The sequence below is a fragment of the Cetorhinus maximus genome, chromosome 9, assembly GCF_964194155.1.
Source record: "Cetorhinus maximus chromosome 9, sCetMax3.hap1.1, whole genome shotgun sequence".
Lineage (NCBI taxonomy): Eukaryota > Metazoa > Chordata > Chondrichthyes > Lamniformes > Cetorhinidae > Cetorhinus > Cetorhinus maximus.
Window position 1 is genome coordinate 18,622,361 of NC_135887.1, and position 22,331 is coordinate 18,644,691.

Genomic DNA, 22,331 nt, shown 5'->3' on the forward strand with positions numbered 1-22,331 from the left:
CAAAGTCATTTGGCAGAATGCCTCATCACCAGAACTTTCCAACAAGCACCAAGACGTAGCTTGGCTGGTGGTGAGAAAGGCCCTCCCCGTCAGATCCTTCCTACACGCCAGGAGTCTCACCCCCTCTGCATGTTGCCCTCGAGGTGGCTGTGGTGGGGAAGAGACCGTTGTTCACCTCCTTGTGGATTGTGCCTTCGCAAAGAAAGTCTGGAGAGAGATGCAGTGGTTGCTGTCGAGGTTCATCCCGAGCAGTTCTGTGACACAGGACTCTGTGCTCTACGGGCTGTTCCCAGGGACACACACCGAGACAAACATCAACTGCAGCTGGAGGATCATCAACTCGGTGAAAGACGCGCTTTGGTCTGCCCGAAACTTGTTGGTCTTCCAGCACAAAGAGTTGTCCCCGACCGATTGTTGCAGACTGGCACAATCCAAAGTCCAGGACTACGTGCTGAGGGACGCACTAAAGCTTGGGGCAGCTGCCGCAAAGGCGCAATGGGGAAGGGTCGCTGTCTGAGACCTTTCTGCCACAGCGCACCGAGAGACTGGGAACTGTTTAGAGCCCCTCGGGCTGTACAGCTCCAAATGAAAGGCTGTAAAGGATTGTAATATTGTTTGTACTGATGCACCTGGTGATACATTTTGTAAAAGTTTAACCTGGATTGTACCCTTGTAATGGTGTTTTTGAAATGGTTTGGAATGTGATTGAAGATATTTTATGAATAAAGTATATTTTTACAACAAAAAAAAGTATGGGGCCGCTGTAATTGCTCTCGCAGCTCGTAGGCCAGAGAGAGAGAGAGAAAGAGAAGAGATTGTTCCGGGCTGGTGATTGTGGCGTTCCGTTGGCACAAGTGTCGGTCGCCAGGGGACACTGGAACTGGAACGTTATGTCCAGTTCTGAGCACCATACGCCAGGAAAGAGGCGAAGGCTTTGGAGAGGGTACGGAAGCGGTTCACCAAAATGGTTCCAGGGAAGAGGCATCATACTCACGTGGATGGATGGGAGAGACTGGGTTGTTATTCTTAGAGCAGGGAAGGAAGGCTAAGGGGAGATTTAAGAGAGATGTTTAATATTTAGAAAGAGTAATTAAAGAGAAACGGTTTCCAATGGTTGAAAGATGAATAACTAGAGGACGCAGGTTTGAAATGATTGGCGAAGCAACCAGAAATGAAATAAGAAAAAACTTCTTTGTGCAACAAGTGGGAGCAGAGATTTGTCAGAATGTCTCCAGCAATGAGGGATTTTAGCTACATCGTAAGTTTGGAGAAGCTGGTTCTACTTGGAGCAAAGAAAATTGAGGGGAGATTTGATGGAGGTGTACAAGATTATGACAGTTGTTGATAGACAAAGAAAAGCTGTTCCCATTAGCTGATGGTACAAGGACTTGGGGACACGGATTTAGGGTTTTGGGTGGAGAGATGGAGCGGGGAATGTGAGGAAAAACTTTTTTACATAATGAGTGGGAATGATCTGGAACTCACTGACTACGCTGGTGGTAGAAGCGGAGACAAAATGAATGATTTCAAAAGGAAATTGGATGGGCACTTGAGGGAATTAAACTTGCAGGGCTACGGGGATAGAAGAGTGAAATGGGACTGACTGGATTGCTCTACCAGAGAGCCAGCATGGACTCAATGGGCCGAAAGGCCTCCTTCTTTGCTGTAATGACTCTATGGCCAGAATTTTATTCTGGTTGTGCGGGCGCGCGCCCCACCGGACAGCACGTGAAATCACGCGAGAAGACATCGGGTGCTCATCCAGACGTCATCGTGCACTGGCGGGATATTTCGCTCGGGTGCATGCAGCAGTTGGAAGTGTGTCCACTAACAATTAAGCAGGCAATTAAGCCTGTTAAAGAAGCAATTGAGATCCATTTCACCTGGCCCATCCACTTTTACAGTTGGTGGATGGGCAAATCGGCCAGGCGGCCTTTACATTTTCACTGAAACCTCAATCCGGGGGAGGCGGGGGATGAAATGTCTGGGGTGAAATACAATAAAGAATGATATCTGGGGGCTGATGTTTTTTGAGTTCTGCTGTCAGGTGCTTGAATGTGTTGAACAGACAGAGTTTGGTGCACTTTTTCTTCTCATTTAATCTGTCCAGGCCTGCAGCTCCCTGAGGCAGCTCCGCAGCAAATGTCTGCCTTCAGAGAGCTCACTACTGCCTCCTTCCCCACACCCTCACTTTTGTCGGCGCCTGCCCTCTCCGGCAGTGCTGAGGCTTTCTCAGCGCCGTTAATTGGCCAGCCAGTGTGAAATTGCATTTCGGGGGCCGATCGTGGGCAGAAGCGCAATTTTGCATCTGCTTCCGGGACCACTGCTCACACGCGCCTGACGAACGTTAAGATTCAGGCCTATGACTCTATCAGTGGTCAAGATAAATGAAAAAGGAAGTCTTACTTTTATATAGCGCCTTTCACAACCATCAGACATCTCAAAGTGCTATACTGTTAATGAAGTACTTTTTGAAGTGTAATCACTGTTGTAATGTAGGAAATGCAGCAGCCAATTTGTGCACAGCAAGCTCCCACAACCATCAATATGATGACGATCAGGTAACCTGTTTCTTGTGATGCTGATTGAGGGATGAATATTGGCCAGGACACTGGGAATAACTCGCCTACTTTTCTTTGAAACAGTGCCTCGGGGTCTGTTTACATCCAGGCAAGATGGGGCCTCAGTTGAACCTCTCATTCCAAAGACACATTTGAAAGATTTGGACAATACTGCCTGATAAGACTGGCGAAAACAGATTCACCTTCGAAAGGGAATGGGATAAATACTTGGAAGGGGAAAGAATTGCAGGGATAGGGAACAAGAACATAGAATGGGACAAACTGGATTGCTCCTCAGGAAAACTGGCACAGACTCAATGTGCCAAATGGCCTCATTCTGTGATTCTATGATCAGCATGCAGCAATTGCCACTGTACCATGCACACACATAGGTGTTGGCAAGAAGCATCAGATTGCATTAGTGATCTGCCCTCTCTTGGACAAATAGCTCAATTCTTCCAGTCTCAGTGGGCATGGGGAGAATGGTCACATGGGCAAGGCACTGGGAGGATTGTCAGGGGACACATTTAATTTGCCCTCAAATGGTGTTAATGTTTTCAGGAAAAGAGGGAAGGTAATTCAGTGTGTTATTATACTTCCCAAAGGTGTGTCAATGTTTTATAGTTAAAGAATGCCATCGGCTGATAGAGAAACTATAACTTGCATTTATACAGCATCCTTATTGTAGCAAAACATCCCAATGTGCGTCACAGAAGCATAATCAGATCAAAGTTGACATTGAAAGAGCCATTAGGAGGCATGATTAAAAGCTTGGTCAAGTAGAGCAAGAGGTGGAGGTGAGGAGAGGTTTAATGAGGGAATTCCAGAGTTTATGGCCTAGACAGCTGAAGGCACAGGCACCAATGCTGGGCTGAATGGAGTGGGGGTATGCATAAGAGGCGAGAGTTGAAGGAATATACAGATCTTGGAGAGCTCGTAGAACTGTAGCAGCTTTCAGAGGTAGGGTGGGGTGAGGCCATGGAGGGATTTAATCACAAGGAGGTGAATTCTAAATTCACAATGTTGCCGGGCCAGGAACCAATGTAGATCAGCAGGGGTGATGGATGAACGGATGGATGACTGGGTGCAAGTGAAGTAACAGGGTTTAGGATGAATTCAAGTTTATGGAGGATTGAAGATAGAAGGCCAGCAAGGAAAACTTTGGAATAATCTAGTCTGGAAGTGGCAAAAACATTAGATGAGTACAAAAAGGTGTAAAGAATGGTATAAAGCAGGCAATATTAGATAGACCACCCATTATTCACTCTACCTGATTTTTCCTTCAGTATATCAGGTCAGGTCACTATCCATCCCTTTTATAGGTACAACCATGGGGGATTATCACTACCAAACCTGAGTCTGCCTTTGCCCCACAGTCACCTGGGCATGCTCTAACACAAGGCAATGGATTCTGACCAGGATAGCAACCTGGGCTGTTATTTTATTCCCTCGCCCTAGCTCAGGGACTCAGTCCTTTTTTTCTGCTTACTTCCCAGTCTTATATGTGGAAGCATTAATTATTTAAGGGTTTCAATGAATTTTAATCAGCAGCAAAGCAAACATCAGAACTCAAGCCATGAGCAAATCCCACCACCACCCCACACCTCACCTGCACTTTGCAAAAATTGACAACTCTAATATATTACTTGGGCTTTTGATCACGTACACGGAGAGTAATTGTTTCCACTGGCTGCAGGGTTGATAACCAGAGGACACAGATTTAAGATCATTGGCAAAAAATACAGGGAGGAGACAAGGAGACATCTTCTGTGCCAGTGAGTTGTTATAATCTGGAATATACTGCTCGAAAGGCTGGTAGAAGCTGATTCAACTGTAACTTTCAGAAAGGAACAGGATATATACTTGAATAGAAAAAAAACTGCAGGATTATGGGGAAGGAGCAAGGGTGTGAGACTAATTGGATAATCCCTTCAGAGAGTCAGCACAGATAAGAGGGGCTGAATAGTCTAACTCTGTAGGTGGTATTTCCCAGCTCAGTCCCTAGCCAAATGACAGGACCACTGGTGGGTTAGAACCCCGAATTGTGAAGGGGCAGACTTTGCTGAAGGTCATTAACTGAGCCAGGGTATTAGCATCCATCTCCCTGGGGTTACCCAGCCAATCAGAGATCACTGAAACCCCCACTATTCACCTCCTGGGCACCACCGTTAACCAGAAACTTAACCGCATCCACCATATAAATACTGTGGCTACAAAAATAGGTGAGGGGCTGGAAATCCTGCGGTGAGTAGCTCACCTCCTGATTCCCCAAAGCCTGTCCACCATCCACAAAGAACAAGTCAGGAGTGTGACAGAATACTTTCCGCTTGCCTTGCAGTCCCAACAAGAATCAAAGAGCTTGACATCATCCAGGACAAAGCAGCCTTCTTGACTGGCACCCCATCCATCATCGTCAACATTCACTCCCTCCTTCACCTACAGTGGCAGCAGTGTGTACCATGTACAAGCTGCAGGAACTAGCCAAGGGTCCTTCAACAGCACCTTCCAAACCTGCGACCCCGACCACCTTGAACGACGAGGGCAGCAGGCGCATGGGAACACCACTACCTGCGAGCTCCCCTTCAAGTCACACACCATCCTGACTTGGAACTATGGGCTGAATAAGAAGCGGGACTCACACAAGAAAGTGGGCGGCTTTCAGACTCCCGGCCCCATCACCCAAACTACACCGTATAAAATGGCAATTGTGCAAATTCGGGCCTGAGGGCGGGTTTCCGGCCTGTGAGGCAAAAGTCAGTTTGAAGCCTGCCCAATTGCTGCTGGAGGACGGGATGTCCAGTGTCCAAAGCCGTTGACCACACCCCAGATGGGGGTCACAGTCACTCATTTAAAGAGCACCCCGGCACATGGCAGCATCAGGTTAGCCAGCAAACGGTGTGCCTCTCCATATGTCTAACGAATTTATTTCAAGGATACAGTATCGAGCTTGGGTTTCAGGTAAGTGTGAATGTTTTTAATCTTTCTCTGAAATATCCATAGTCTAAGATAAAAGCAAAATACTGCGGATGCTGGAAATCTGAAACATAAACAGAAAATGCTGGAAAAACTCAGCAGGTCTAACAGCATCTGCGGAGAGAGAAAAACAAAGTTAACGTTTTGAGTCTGTGTGACTCTTCTTCAGAGCTGAAGAGAAGTGAAGATGTGATGAAATTTATACTGTTTAAGGGGGGGTGGGGCAGGTGGAGCTGGATAGAAGACCAGTGATAGGGGGAGGCAAAGGAGAGATTGACGAAGATGTCATGGACAAAAGGACTAAGGGAATGTTAATAGTAGTGGTGAGTGCTATTTATTAGAATCCACTATTAGCACCTTTATTTAGCACTCACCACTACCATTAACACTCCCTTTATCCTTTAGTTCATGACATCTTTGTCAATCTCTCCTTGGTCCCCACCTATCGCTGGCCTTCTTTCCAGCTCCACCTGCCCCACTCCCCTTAAACAGTATAAATTTCATCACATTTCCACTTCTCTTCAGCTCTGAAGAAGAATCATACAGACTGGAAATGTTAACTCTGCTTCTCTCTCCACAGACACTGCCAGACCTGCTGAGTTTTTCTGTTTTTGTTATCCATAGTCTAAGGTTGTTTTTTTGCCACTGATCACAGGTGGCCTTCAATTTGAACATGCTTTTGAAATCTTTACATAGAGGAGCTGTCTACTTCTAGCATGTTGTCCTCCACAGATGGCTGAGGCAAGGGGAGGAGGGGGGTGGTTGGCGAGGAAGAAGGGCAAGAATAGATTATGAAGTCTCAGCCTCAGAGGTGCATGTGCTGCATGTGTTTCCACGGGCGGGGTGAGGTTTCCAAAAGCAAATAAAAATAAAATATAAGTTTCCCAACTGAATTAATAACACGTCCTTGCTAATGCGACATGAGCGCCCATGTTTTATTACCTTTTTTATTTTCTTTCTTTTTTTTTAAACAGCGCTTCATCTCCTTGAGGTAGCTCTGCCACTTGGGTTTAAGGCTGGCCGGCGTGAAACCGCTCTCCGGGGCTGCTCACGGGCGGCGGTCAGCTCCCTGACTGCCCCCGACCCGCCCCTGCTGAGCCCGTCCGCCGGGGGCAAAATTCTGTCCCATGGGCTTTAATAACTGGAGGGGGGACGGGGGCAGGATGCATGGAATGTCAAGGGCTGGACCTGGCAAGTGTGCTGACGGGACATTGATGTGAATCTCACATTCCATGCGGAATGACATTGAGACACATGCACCTCTGAGGCTGAGACTTCATAATCTATTGGAAACTCTGTCTTGTCAAGGAATCCCCTGTGTGACAGCCATCCATGCGATCTCATCCATGGCCTTGCAACTCAAAGTCAGGTTGTTACCTCACCTTGTCTTCCCCCTCATTGTCAGATGAATTCCCGCTATCTGGCGTACCCTCTTCCTCACGGGCATCCCCTCTCTAGATAGCGAAGTTAGGGAGGATGCAGCACCCCATAACCATGAGGGGCACACGTGATGGGGCGTGCTGCAATGATTCTCCTGCTCGGTCAAGGCATCTTAACCTCATTTTTAATAGCCCGATTGTCTGTTCGACAACGGCCCTGGTGCTTCCGTGGCTGAGTAGCTCCTTTCCGTGTCTGTTCTCGGCGCCCTCACTGGAGTCATGAGCCATCTCTTCAAAGGCTGGCCCTTGTCACCTAGAAGCCATACATCCAGGGCATCAGAGCCACCGAACAGGTCTGACACCGGAGAGTTACGCAGAATGTCTGTCGTGGCTGCTGCCCAGGTACCTCGCGCATACCTGCAGCAACCATTAACTGAGGTCCCCGGCCAGCTGGAAGTTCAATGAGTGAAATCCCTTCCTGTTAATGAATGTATGGGGCTGGCCAGCTGGAGCCTTTATGGCAACATGAGTGCAGTCAATCGCTCCCTAGATCCTGGGGAAACCTGCGATTGCCACAAAGCCTCTGGCTCTTTCGAGCTGATTCTGGCGGTCCATTGAGAAATAGATGGAATGACCTGCCCTTCTGAACATTGCATCAGTGAAGACCTTGCTACAGTGGTGTGCAGCAAGCTGTGTAACGCCACTGAGGTCTCCACGTGCTTCCTGAAAGGATCCTATTGCAAAGATGTTCAGCGCAACAGTTACCTTTCCAGCTACAGGCACTGAGTGACCACCAATGCAGTTGGAAGATATCTGCCTGGCAGCATGTCACAAAGGGCAGTTGCTGTGGCTCTTGAGGGCCTCAGCCTTCTCTGGCACTGTGTATCAGTCATCTGAAGGTAACTCAGTCTCTGCCTATACACTCAAAGGACCACATAAGCCCTCCTGCACCTCTGTTGATGCATCATGATGCATGCATCAGCTTCTTGGTCTTGTGCAGCTCTGCCACCCTCATGCACCACCAGTGCATCCTGGGCCTCTCAATCAGCCCTTCTTCCTCTCACTCTTAATCTCCTCCTCCCCATTGCAGGAGGCAACTATTCCCCATCTTTTCCCTAGTAAGAAGGCCGAGGTGCAGGTGAGGGTCAAAGTTCATCTCTCTGCAGGAAGAATAAGGCCTTGAAATAAGAGAAGTATAAAATGGAAACTCCGCTTTATATATCAAGCACTGCCAACAGTCAGAACGCCCTGAACTGCTGAGTTCAAACTCAGGATTTAGCTGGAGACTCTAAACCCACCCTTATAAGCCAACTGTTCCAAAAACAAGAAACACACCTAGTGTGAAACGTACTCTTCAAGCGTTTATTGCTCCCACCATGTAATATTTAACTCAGTCGGAACATTAATGAGCTTAAATATCCAATTTAATTCAATTTGAATAAGGTGGGCGGGCTCCCAATTTCTAGCCCCGCCCACCCACTGTATTATCCAGATTGGCCATGCTGATGTAAGGAATGCAACCCAACTTCATCGCGTGCCATAATACGTTACCACAGGTGAATGATAGTCCCATTTTCTGACTGTATTATTCACCCCCAGATTGCTGTTCCTTCAGTGTCGCTGGGTCAAAATCCTGGAACTCCCTCCCTAACAGCACTGTGGGTGTACCTAAACCACATGGCCTGCAGCGGCTCAAGAAGGCAGCTCACCTCCTCCTTCTCAAGGGCAACTGGGGATGGGCAATAAATGCTCGCCTTGCCAGCGACGCCCACATCCCACAAATAAGTACGGAAAACTTTTGGGAGAGGCAAAGATCCGTGGGGGTGTTAGCCTTCTAGTGACAGGTAAGTTGATGGCCACTGGCAGTGCATGTCCACCTGCACCACTGGGAAAGAGGTCCTGTTCCAGGAAGCTGCAGATGTCAGCAACGACCTGCCATGAGTGCCTGAGTCTCCTGAAACGTTGAGAGAGCTGATCCTCTGCCTGTAGATCCTGTGCTGGGATCTTACCTTCCTTCAGCTGAATCACTGTGTCCATCCCATCTGCCCTGTGGAGGGACATGCAGCTGAGGAGATGGCAGCTGGTGCTGCTGCTGCTGGTATTGCTCCTGCTGCTACTGGATGCCATTGGTTTTGGTGTTGTTTTCCCTCGTGTTCCCTCATTATAAGGGCAAGGTTCAAGAGGATAACCTGCTCCCATATTGGACTGAAGGCTGGCAGCAGGGAAGTTGCAGATGAGGGTGAGTGAAGTGCAAGCTGACAATCACTTGTCAAGCAGCGATAGCTCTCTCTCAGGGGAGAAGTGATTGAAATAGCCACCTGGCATTGGCTGGGGCTCTTCAGTTTCATTGATCAAAGCCTTCCCAGCCTGTCAGTTCCACTAAAGAAGCTCTTCCTGCTGAGTACTTACCTCATTCATCTTGGTAAGTTGCTGACAGGTTGGGAAACAGGTGCCCTGGCTGATAAAGCCAGAATCAAGGGTTAAAAACAGAGCTTAATTACTTATTATAATATTTACATGCCTTACCCGACAGCTGCGCAGATGTTCCCCAATCACCTTCAATCCCATCCCAGTGAAAGGTGGAAAAGGGCGGGATGATGTCAGGATCCCAAATGGTGTCGCTTTCGAGGGATTGAACACCCCATGCACACCGAAACCTGCCTTCCTTTACCTGGGAAAACTTCCCCCCTATAACTCTAGCTGCGTCCTTCCAGAAAGTGCCTTTGAGGCTTACAACTATGGGTGTGTGCCCATAGCCCATAGTCTCATAGTTTGTACCCATACATCTCCTGATTTCTACCAATGAGTCTGGCATTTACCCATTCATACCTCTACTGAACCCATATTTGTCCTGGTGTGTACCCCTATCTATACTGCTCCTTGTATGTGCCCAAACAACTCTGGATATGCATAGATATGGGTGTGCCCATATCGCTCCTGGTATGTATTTATACAGTCCTATTATATCCCAGCAATAACAAAGATTCGATCGGGTACTATTCCCTATTTATTGATGTAGTTAACATTTACCATTTCAGATTTTGAACATTTTTCTCTGGTACAGATTGCATTTTGAAATGAAATATGAAGCCAAAGCCTTTTCTTTTATGTAAATAATGAGCTTTTCTCTCTTCTATTGGATTTATATGAAACACAAATCTTAACTGCCGCCAGCCTCTTGAACAACGGCCTTCATACAATCTCCAGGTCAACTGATATTTCATGCTTTGGTTGTTTTCTCTCTTATCACAATATTCAAGCATAGCAGTGTTTCGGATGGCTTAGAAAAAGATATCTACCTTAGCAATGAATGAGAAGCTTTCAGATGACCTCCATACCTTTGTCTCACAGTCATTTGATTTTCAGGATAACTATTTGCTTCATCTATTGGCTGCTACACTGATGAAAGGGAAGCATATAAGCATACAAACAGGAGTAGGCCATTCGGCCCCTCGAGCCTGCTCCGCCATTCAATAAGATCATGGCTGATGTGATTGTACCTCAACCCCACACCCCCACCTACCCCGGATAACCTTTCACCCCCTTGCTTATCAAGAATCTATCTAGCTCTGCCTTAAAAATATTCAAAGACTCTGCTTCCACCACCCTTTGAGAAAGAGTTCCAAAGACTCACAACACTCTGACAGAAAAAAATTCTCATCTGTTTTAAGTGGGCGACTCCTTTATTTAAACAGCGACTCCTAGTTCTAGATTCTCCCACAAGAGGGAACATTCTTTCCACATCCATCCCTCAGAATCTTATATTTTTCAATCAAGTTGCCTCTTACTCCTCTGAGCTCCAGCGGATACAAGCCTAGCCTGTCCAACCTTTCCTCAAAAGACAACCCTCCCATTCCAGGCGGTGGTCAAGTAAACCTTCTCTGAGCTGCTTCCAACACATTTACACCCTTCCTTAAATAAGAGGACAATACTGTACATAGTACACCAAATGTGGTCTCCCCAGTGCCCTGTACAACTGATGCATAACCTCCCTACTTTTGTATCCAATTCTCCTCCCAATTCCCCTCCCCCTTTGCAGTCCTTGGCTCAGTACCTCATTGCAAGAGTGGGACTCAGCCCCATTTTAACTCCCAAGAAAATAAAGCAAGGGCAGCGGAATTCCTAACATCGGAAACGAATGAGGTGTTTAAGGTGGTCAAAGGAGTTGATAGGGTAGATAGAGGGAATTACGTCCTCTGGTGCAGGGAGGCTGGAACAAGGAAGCATCCATCACCTTAAAATTAGAGCCAGTCCGTTCAGGGGCGATCTCAGGAAGCACTTCTTTACACAAAGGCCGGGTGGGACCCACCGCGGGCGAGGCAGCGCCCCAGTCAGAAGTCCACGGACTTGCGGCGGGACCGGAAGATCGCGGCAGCGGGCGGGTGCGGAGAATCCCGCCGAAAGGGTGGTGGAAATCTGGAAGTCCCTCCCCTAAAAAGATTTCGAGGCCGGAGGGGTAAAGTGAAACAAACTTGTTTGGGTGAGTTGTAACAAGGGGTGAAGTTAAGATATCTCTCAGCCCCTTAAAACGACGGAACAGGCCCGAGGGGTCAGCTTCAATAGGTTTCCCAGCTTTTGCCAGTTCTAGAACCAAGCAGTTAGAGATGTGGCCTTGGCTTTAATTCTAGATTTGGATGTGGAAAATACATTGGAAGCCTCAAGAGTCGTAATAATTAATAATTAACGGCTCTGCCTAGTAAGAGGCACAGTAAAAGTGGGCAAACTGAATTTTATAGAAACGGAGAGACATGAGATGGCCGCTTTTCAGGCGGACCACTCAAAACTGGGCGGGTAGAAGCCCGATTAGGCAAATTATGCAGCAGGGTTAAGGAATGTGTAGAATCATGGAGGCTTACGCACTTTAAAGGCAGACATTGAGAAATAATGCAGCCGTGGCATCTTTCCTGCCACTGAACATGTCCTGGTGATAGCAAGATAGGGACTTCGATTACCGCCAAAAAACAAAGGACAAAAGACAAAAAAAGGAAAAACAGAAGAAGGAAAGCACAACAGCTGGGACAAACGGGTCGCGTGCACGAAGCACGCATCCTGTCTGTTTGTACCTGAAACTTACAATCAGACAAACAACCGGCACAGGAACCCTGATTTGCAGATTTAAGCAGTCTCCTGCCTCTGTGTGGAATGTTTGTGATCACTGAAGATCAAAGAGATCCTGGCTTGATAAATGAACAGAGGTAAAAACAAAAAGCTAAAAGCTACTGCGGATGCTGGAAATCCAAAACAAAAACAGAATTACCTGGAAAAACTCAGCAGGTCTGGCAGCATCGGTGGAGAAGAAAACAGTTGACGTTTTGAGTCCTCACGGCCCTTCGACTCGAAACGTCAACTGTTTTCTTCTCCACCGATGCTGCCAGACCTGCTGAGTTTTTCCAGGTAATTCTGTTTTTGAAATGAACAGAGGAGTGAGTTCAGGGAACATGAACAGTCAAAATTACCAAGGGAAAAACAACAATTACCAACGTGTGCAATCGGGTACGGAGCTACTCGTCCTAGGGATAAAAAAAGGAAATGGGAGCTTTCTTCGAATAGCATCTTACAGCAAAGAATGAGGCCACTTGGACCATCATGTCTGTGCGTGCTTTTTGAAAGGGCTAAATTAAGGGGGAGGTTTGGGAGGATGGGCTGGATAGAGAAATGTTTACTGTGCATTATACCCTGTTGCAGAGACGTTGCAACCCCAGTCCACAAACCCTAAGTCTAAATCTACTGAGTTGTTGGAACTATTTAAAAGCTAGTGAGATGTTATTCTTTTCTCGTGGAATTTCTTGTATTTAGAAAAGGACTGTTTTTAAGCATCAACCCCACCCAGCTTTTGGCTGGATGACTAATTTTATAAATTCACATCTGTACGGTGTTAACACCCAGTGCCACTAAGCGTGTGTGGATGCAGCTGTGAATCTGCCCCCCACAACTGTAACAACTATGGGAGTCCCTTCAATATTTTTGGAAGGCTTTTTTTTTGTCTCCATCTCCCAAGAATTTCCCTGATATACCCCATCTCCTCATACGTAGATGCATCTTTGCCGTGATGCTTAGATCCCATTTTGAGCTGCAATGAGTACGGACTTTCCAAGTCCCATCTGGGTGGCCCCTAGTGCTGCCAAACAGTAAGCTGCTGGGGGCGATGGTGAGGGGCGGGGGGGGGGGGGTTGGTGGCACAGTGGCTATTGTAGGCAACTCGAGAGTTGGTCAAGAAGAAAGGGGAAACAGTACAGGGAACAGAGGGACAATTCCCAGAATCATGTGATTTTAAAAAGGACTGAAAATTCCTGAGGGAGTTTGTAGTTTTTAACACAGGCCTTCAAAATTGCATTCAGAGACGGTAATTTTCCATAAAATTGAGTCTGCAAATGAAGCAAACAGTTCAAAAAAATCTGGAACAGTTCTACAAGCCAGTTAGCGGCAACAATCTGGAATAGTTCCGGAGATGGTTAGCTAGAAATTTCTCTAGAATGGTGGGTTAACTGCAACTAATCTTGAATTAGGTTAACTAGAAATAATTCCACTGGTTCTTTAATTACAAAATAACGGAACTGGCAAAGAAGTTGGTTTGTTTCCAAAATCTGGAACAGTTCTACTTGTAGGTTAGCTGAGCACACTGCACACTGCTTTCTAATCCTGGTTCTCAACAGGAAACTGGAACAGTTCCAGAGTTTGGTGAGCATTATAAACCTGGCACTGATCTTGAGGCTTGTTAACAGCACAGATCTAGACCTGTAATGGCTGGGAGTATAGACGGCTCATTTTAGAACGATTCTAGAAACCAACAACAGCCTGAGGTAGCTGCCCCTGTGCCTTTAATGGTTTACTTCATTATTGTCCCACGTCTCCAGAATGAGCATTGCCACTTGGGAAGGTGGTGTGGGGTTGGACTTTTAAGTATACCGCAGGACTTCACATTACAAAGATGTTTGACCTTTCCCACTAATAATGACAAATGTGTTTTAAACTAAAATGCAAATAAAGAGAGACAGTCAGGCACATGGTAAAATAAAACACACAGCAGTGTTGAATTACATGGATGCAGTTAATTAAAAAGCAAATCAGCATGTCAATTAGAAGAAATTGGTGGGGGAGGGGTTGTAGAAAATGCTGTATCTTTTATCTTGCACAGTAGCAGTCAGCAGAGAGGGGGTCTTATAGAGGTATGTAACCCAGTAAATGGTGTCATTCCAGAGCATCGCTTCAAATTAAACCATGACAATGGAACAAGCAAAGGCTAGTCCCAACTAACAAAAGGCAAATTGTTCATCGATATCACAAAGTTTGTCATCACTCAAAGGTTCAGGGAGACATTGAAAGGACAACCAGGTAGGGCAGTGGAGGTAAAACCACTGGAATTGTTTAAGAAGCAGCTGTATCGTATGATGGGTGATGTAGGAAGGGTGGGGTGAGAGGAAATGTTGGATTTCTTTTTGGATGGACTGGTTAAATTGAACTAAATGCAGCCCCTCCTCTCTATCCATCTTGTGAGCTCCAACATTTAGTACCTCTTTTCTGCTGTAATTGCTGACTTTGGTGTTAATCTAATAGATCAAGAGAGAAAATATTATCTTCAAATAATAGGGGACTTGGTATTGAAGAGGTAGAATCCGTCTCTGCACCATCGGTATGTGGCCAGAGCCCCTCTGCAAACTGCTGTGATGGCTGCCAGCAGTGTGTTTGAAAAAAAAAAATTCAATTGGGTAAAAAAAAACCGCACAGCAGAGTTTTTGCATAGCAAGAGCTTCAGTTTTAAAAATTCAGAGTTAATCCGCAAGTTTGCTTCAGAGGCTGGATCCTGTTTGGCTGACCTACATACAGCCTTCCCCAAACTCACACGTTAAAAAAAAACCTAATCAGGGCACTGGTTCCATCTGCAATCCCCTCTGCCTGAGAGACTGCTTCATACTCTTCCACCCCAGTCATTTCCCAGGCAGGTTTTGGTGACAATGAGATGACACACTTAGGAAACAAGTCATGGAGAATGGTGTGTAACAGCATTGTACGAACAATGACAACTGATGCTGCCAGTGTCTATCAGATCACTTCTGTGGCACCATGTGATGTGAATCATTCCATTATAGAGGAACTTATGTAAATTTCTTTTACAGTGAAATTTAAGTTACTGAGAAGCTAAACCCAAAGGACCAAATAAAATGATTCAGAAACTGGGCTATTTTCTTCCTTACGACAGAGATTTATCCCATCCTCGGACAAGGATCCCCACCCCTTCTCTCCCTCAGGGGATTTAAAAAAAACCTTTTTACTTTCTACTCCCGATAATTGAAAGCCATTTTCTGCACTAAAAAACAAATTGAATTATCCAATTATGTGAATTAAACAAAGCACTGCAAAAAATGGGGAATTTAGAGTAACTAGTATCACATTATCAGTTAATTTGAATTACTTGTCTTTGAGTTAGAGGAAATGGATGTTGTCGGTGAACATATGTTTTTTTTTTAAAAAGAAAGACCAAAAAATCAGATCAGACAGGAAGGTTGCTTCAGAAATGATTTCTAATTCATTTGAAACAGACCTAGCCTGACCATTCTCTTTAAAACTTGACTGATTTCCCAGTCAGAAGTTTGAACCCCGGCAGGTGGATGGTGAGGAGAAGCCAATGATGCTGAAAGATTTTTTTTCATTATTGAAGAACATAGATCCACTTAGGTGTCCTGATGCTTCACTGGTGAAATAATTAGAACCGCCTGAGGTTTTTTTCTTTGTAACTGCTGCAAGTGATGTAGACATGACTCCCGGTCCCTTTAACATTTTAACATCCCTCTTTCCTCTCCATTCTCCAGCTGTCCAAAGTGACCTTGTTAAAAATAATGTATTATTCTATCTCGATCACTCTTGCTGCCACCCGATTCAGTTCAGAAATCACAACCAGCCCTCACTCCAGCAGTAGTCCCACCTTACTTACATTGCTGTATTAATAGTGTGGGTTATGCTGTTTGATAGGTAAATACAGTAACACCCCTCCCCAGCTAAAAATATACACACCAGGTCCACTGGTTGTCTGTCTCACTGTGAAATTCAACATGGTTATTTCCTCCCTCTGTCTCTCCCTTATCTCTGAATTTAAATGCAATCTTCTGACTGAATTGAGATGTGGAATATTTTCAGACAACTTGTATTTAAAGAGGAAGCATGGGAATGGTTGGTGGGGGTGGGGGGGTGGGGGGGGTGCGGCAACAGCATTTTCCAACTTCCCTTGGGACCCTCTGCCCCAGTTTCACACACTGAACAGAGCTAGTGAGTGTCTGGAAACTGGGAGAAAACAGATTGTGAGAGGCATGAAAACGCCGTTAAACTCAGTCCAGCATTTGACCCATTTTACAGCAAACTGCGCTCTTCCTGATGGATAAATAAGTTGCAGTGTCGCATGGCTGATGCCTGGTTCTTGTTCTCCGCTGACCTGGGCTGTCTGGCCCCTCTCTTCCCCCTCTCCTGTTCCACCCCCATCTTACTTGCCACGACCCACTCCCACTGCCGGCTAGTTAGTTTCTGAAATTGGCAATTCACCACTTATTGGGGGAGGAGGAAGAGGCTGGGGACAGGGGTTTCAGCTGTGGAATATGCATGTACATCGTGTAACATGAGCCTGTTCGTCCTCATCCAGCTAACCCTTTCCCTGCCACAACCCTCTACATCTCACAACAATGGGCAGAGGTGCAAACCTATTGTGCGAAGACCTGCTTTTCTAAATAAGGCTCCTTGCGAACAGCCTGGGAACAATTGCATTGTGCACTCACAATTGTTATAATGACACTGAACTGAAAAGGCGTATCATTCTAATTCAGGGAGTTATTGACACCAACTATTGTGTGTGTTTTATTCTCAGATGCAGTGAATATCTTTTTTATTGTTGAAAAAAGATGTTGTCGAACCTTTTCTTCTTGCACTCACCAGGACAGGTGCAAGAGTGCCAAATTTCAAAGGGAGCAACAATTTATATAAGATGTTCCTGTGTGCGTGTGTTCATTGTTATTGTCTCTTGTGTTCTGCTTGCAGTTTCATTTTAACCATTCCCCCTCCTCAGAGCAGATTGATCAGTCAGGAATGATCTGCTCCAGTTCTGTTGCTGTCTGTATCTTCCTAGCTGACCCTGATTCTCCTGAGGTGCAAGGCCCCCTCCCCTTCTACTCACACCCAAACCCAATCACCTACTCACCACCCATCCAGTTACCACAACGGAACAACGGTGGAACACTAGTCTAGCGGAATCGTCCAACCCTAGCAATTCATTCTGCATTAAACTGCACTAACTCTCTAGGAGTTCCAATTCTAGGGCTGCTCATTGTGTACCCCAACCTGGCTGCGATTGCCTTACACAAACTCCCAAACTGACTGAATGCAAGCACTGACAGCTGGGAGTTCCTGGTTTAGCAATTGCAACAAAAATGAATGGAAGAGCAGGTGCCACGTGTTATGAACTGCGTACCAGTAAAGATAGGGCGCTTTATAGAAACTGAGTGGCCGACTAAAAACTCATCCTCAGAAATTGCTTTTGTTTTCATAATATGTTCTCCGGCAAGTTTTAGTGGATAACTGGATCTGTAGAAATACCAATTTTAGTAAGCCATATACACTACAGTCTACATGCACTGTTTAAAAACGGTAGCCATTTAAAATACTCTCTAATACAAAATTGTAGGGGGCATGAAGCCTCAGCGATTTAAATCTATGTTTGTGTATCTCTCAGGTACTGATTGCTGTGATTTAAGATGAGGCCGCAGTAATGATATGAATTGCTCTTTCCAAACCTCAGGGCCCACAAAACTCCAACAGGACAAATAAAGGATTAAGGAGTATGCACCTGTAGAGGTTTGTATGCCTGGGAGGCTAGGAGGGGCCAAAAGCAGCTCATTGGCGCCAGCTTGGGCTCCATTACACCATAGAGCACAACATCACATGCCACTTAATCCATTCGACACAATCTATTACATTATACAATATCTAATAGTTCATAGAGATCAGAACGATGGCACTCCACCAAATGGATTTTACATCTATGGTCTGAACACTCCTCTGTTACTATAACTTCACCACTCTCCACCATTCAGCACACCCACTATTATTACATAATTTAATACATCTCATTCATCCCTCACATCCTACTGTTATCAACACCATCTAACAAACTCCACTGCAACCCACAGTATCTCCCACACTCCACTATTACCCATGCCCTCCTTCATACCCACCTTTACCCTCACCATCCCTCATGTCCCAGTATTGCCCATGCCCTCCCTCACACCCACCTTTACCCTCACTGTCCCTCATGCCCCAGTATTGCCCATGCCCTCCCTCACACCCAACTTTACCCTCACTGTCCCTCATGCCCCAGTTTTACCCATGCCCTCCCTCACACCCACCTTTACCCTCACTGTCCCTCATGCCCCATTATTACTTACAGCCCTCCTCACACCCAACATTACTCTCACTGTCCTTCATACCTAACTGTTCCCTACATCATCGTTCACAGCCAACATTACCCTCACTGTCCCTCATGGCCCACTATTACTTGCACCCTCCAACACTGATTTCTGGGATGAGAGGCTTGCCCTATGACCAGAGCTTGAGTAGACTGGTCCTATGTTCTCTGGAATTTGGAAGAATAAGAGGTGATCTCATTGAAACAAATAAAATTCTTAAGGAGTTTGACAGGGGAGATGCTGGGAAGACATTCCCTGACTGGAGCTGTGAACACAGGGGGCACAGTTTCATGATAAGTGAATGGGTTGGCCATTTAGGTTTGAGATGAGGAGAAATATCTTCACTCAGAGGGTTGTGAATATTTGGAATTCTCTACCCCAGAGGGTTTTGAATGTTCAATAATTGAGTATATTCAAGATTAAGATGGATAGATGTTTTTGATGCTAAGGGAAGTGGAGGATACGGGGTTAGCCTGACAAGGTGGAATTGAGGTAGATTAGTCATGATGGAGTAGGGTTGAGGGGCTGAATGTCCTACACCTGCTTCTACTTCTTATGTTAACACATTTCACCATTACCCACACTCCACTGTCACCATGCCATCCAATAAGATTATCAATATTACATCATTCAATACACAATGAACTAGATTGCCCTATCTATTGCCACCATATAGTTCTGTGTTGTTATAGTGGCACTAACAGAACACTTTCCACCTTCATTCTGACTACCGTGTGCAGTGCCCAGCACCCATTCAGGATCTTCACTCCCCAGAGGGAACAATAGTGACATATATTAAAAAAAAGCCAGCCATTAACCTGGAACCAACGGAATCCCTCTTTAATAAACAGCCTGATCAGTATTGTGTGTACACAAGGAACAAAAAGCTGGGTAATGAAATACAGATCCATGATTCAAGCTCAATTTTCCGAGAACATTGCAAACTGGATGAACTTCCCTCTCTGCCATCAGAACCTCCACTGTCTCAACCACCGCCCTTGAGTCTCAAGTCAGAGGCAGCTCTTCTTCCCTTCGAGGCTTTCCGCCTCGTTATGTTTTTAAAGTGCTGGACACTTCTTTGCTGCTGTTACTAAATAGCCGTTCGGGCGAAGATAGGAACTGTTGATTTCCCCCCCTCCCCTGGGTCTAGCACTTTAAACTTTGTGACATTTATATACTCATTGCCCAGTCGCCTGCGCTGCTTCAGGTTCCATTCAGGAAAATCTACAATTTTTTTTCAAACAAATTCAGGCTCGGATGTTGCTGCTCGGTGTTGGTGGTGGTGGGTGGGGAGAGAGGGAGGGAGGGGAGGGGGTGGGTGGGATCAGTGAGGTTCGGTCTGAGAGATGAGCAATGATGGGCCTCGCCCATATCTATGTTAGCATCTTAAAGGTCTGTCTGCAGTATTGGATTTATACAGAGCAATATTTACGCCGCTGCCACTATCAAGATGTACTTTTGACAAGATCACTGTATTCCCTCTCTTTTAACATGATCAAAGGTTTAAGGCGACAACCGCCTGACAAAGATATATATTTTTTTTTTAAAAGCACAAATTACAGCATAAAATCACTCCCTTTTTTTTCCCCCCCACACAAACTTGACCAAGGTGCGGGGGGCGGGGGCGGGGGGTGGGGGGGGGAGAGAACATTTAAACTGTGTAGATCAACAGAACAGGTTTAACCTCTCCACAGGCGAACCGTGGCTCAGGGGAGGTTTCGCGGAGCCGCTTTGAGGCAGGGAGAGTGAGGTCAAGAGTGCCGCCAGACCCCTGAGAAAGAAAACCCCTTCAGCTTTCCGTCTGGGGGGGGTGACCCATATTAAAACACTCGAGTCGCCGCCACCCACCCCGACTCCGGGTCTGTTTTGGCATTGACAGCTTCTCGGAGCCCCTGTTCCATTGTCAGTTCCATTTGCCTTCGCTTTGAGCCTGAGCTCTGCGAATTAAAGGGGTGGGGTGGGGTGGGGGAGAGACATCGGCGGTCACTAATCGATACTCAAAAAGTATTTCCATAACCGGTTAGTCACATCGAAGGATCCTTTTGAGGGTGGGGAGGAATAAGGTTAGATGCTCCTCTTAAACTTAACGTTACGTTTTAAATATAATGTAAATATATATATATATGTGTGTGTGTGTACATATCTTTACATGCACATATAAACCATTATCCAAAAGTCTAAGTAAAACTGAATGACTGAATTATCCCCACCAGCCTTTCCATTATATCCTGGGCTGAGAGACAGAATTGCGGCAGTCGAATTTTCCACCTATAAAACTTACATTAGCAGCTAATATTTAACAGAAGCTTCTGTTTAACTTTTTTTTATACTTAACCAACATAAAACGAGGTGATTATTTTTGCCCCCCCCCACCCCCCCGAAGGTTTTTTTTTAATGTACCTCCCACCCCACCCAGTTCACGCTGTCGGGGGGCAGCCTGCTCGGTTTGCCAGGAGTTAAGCGCGGCGGCAGCTGTTATTTGGGTTAATCGCGCCTTTATTTATTTAATAATTTATTGTTGCTGTCTGCGCACTGGCCGAGGTTCTCAAGTGTCTGGAGGGTTGCAATCTGTTCTGGGTTGCATGAGGAGATCAGGGGTTGTTGACAAACAGGATCTGCCCCCCCGTACAGACCAACTTTCATCCACCTAATCCTCTTCTTCGACTGGAGCATTATAGCCACTGCAGGCGCTAGATAACCAGAGAATGGCAGATCAGAGCCCGCGAGTCCCGGGCGACAACAGCAACAAAGCTACAACATGAGAGTAACATTTAAAACACACACACACAATGGGATACTTGCTGATGGGTAGGTGACACCTTGATTCAGAGAGAAAGAACTTGGGAGTTGGGAATGAAATAGTTTCTTTCAAGCCACCACTCACCCCACCACTTTTCTCCGTTAAAAAGTGAAGCAGGTGTCACCTAACGATGAGATATATAAACACACACATAAATATTAAAATAACAGCTTCAACATCGACTGTCTTGTCATCCGCCGCTTAAAGCGAGCGGCTGTCCCTTCGCCATCTATTCTAACGCGGAGAGAGTGAGAATATGACAAATGAAAGGCTGCCAATTGTGTGGGATTTTTTTTTTACTGATTTGACCCATGAAATGCAACCAGAGGCGATAAAGGTATTGGAACAAAGAGAGGGATAGACAAATCATGATTTTTTAAAATATATATATATATATAACACGGACACTAGATCCCGTTTCAACACATTTTCAACGAACTGCTTGTAAACGGCTCCCAAACAGCCTGAAAACTTCTATTAAAAGTCCGCAGTCTGTCTCCTGACGAGATTCAAATATAAATTCCGTGCAATCTTAAAAACTCGCATTGCGGCGATCCTTGCTATATTTAATAAATGTTACGTATTATATATATGAATATTTTATGCACTGAATCCTGTGTGTGGATCTGGAAAGAAAAAGGTTGGGGGGGGGGGAAAAAAACCCACAGGAGCTGCAACCACACCAAAAAAAAAATAATTCCCAATCTCCCCCTCCAGATTTCATCCCCCACATCGTTTGCAAATCCCAACCAAACAAAACGGGAAAATGGAACTCACCTTTCCTGCTCATTTTCGCCCCTGTTGTCCGGCCCCAAGAAAAGTTGGCGCTTTTTTTTTTATATTTGCGGAATAAATCACCTCGAATTAGTAATGATCCGGGAGAGGGAAGCGAATCCTGGATTGTTGCACAGATATCCTGAACCAGCTCTTCCGCATCCTGGGAGCATTAAATGTATATATGTATATATATATATACACACACACACAAAAGGAGGAGAGACAAGCAAGAGAGAAAGAGAGAGGGAGAGGGAGAGAGGGGAGGAGGAGGAGGAGAGCGACCCGAGAGCCGGTAGCTGCAGCCGACAAGAGGCGCAACGAAGCCCGGCTTACAGAGGGTCTGCGACCGGGCGTTGAGAGGGGAGGTGGTTAGGGAGGGGAGGGGAGGTGCGGGGGG

The 22,331-nt window shown here is 45.9% G+C and overlaps 1 protein-coding gene across 1 annotated transcript in view; it reads right to left on the bottom strand.

Moving 5' to 3' along the window:
- The window catches only part of rtn4rl1b (reticulon 4 receptor-like 1b), a 47,827-nt gene extending 25,730 nt beyond the window's left edge, over positions 1 to 22,097 (bottom strand). The window contains exon 1 of the mRNA XM_078548193.1: positions 21,935 to 22,097. Within this exon, the coding sequence (XP_078404319.1) occupies positions 21,935 to 21,947 (13 nt within the window). The 5' untranslated portion in view covers positions 21,948 to 22,097. The remainder of the gene's footprint in view (positions 1 to 21,934) is intronic.
- Between the last annotated feature and the right edge of the window lie 234 nt (positions 22,098 to 22,331).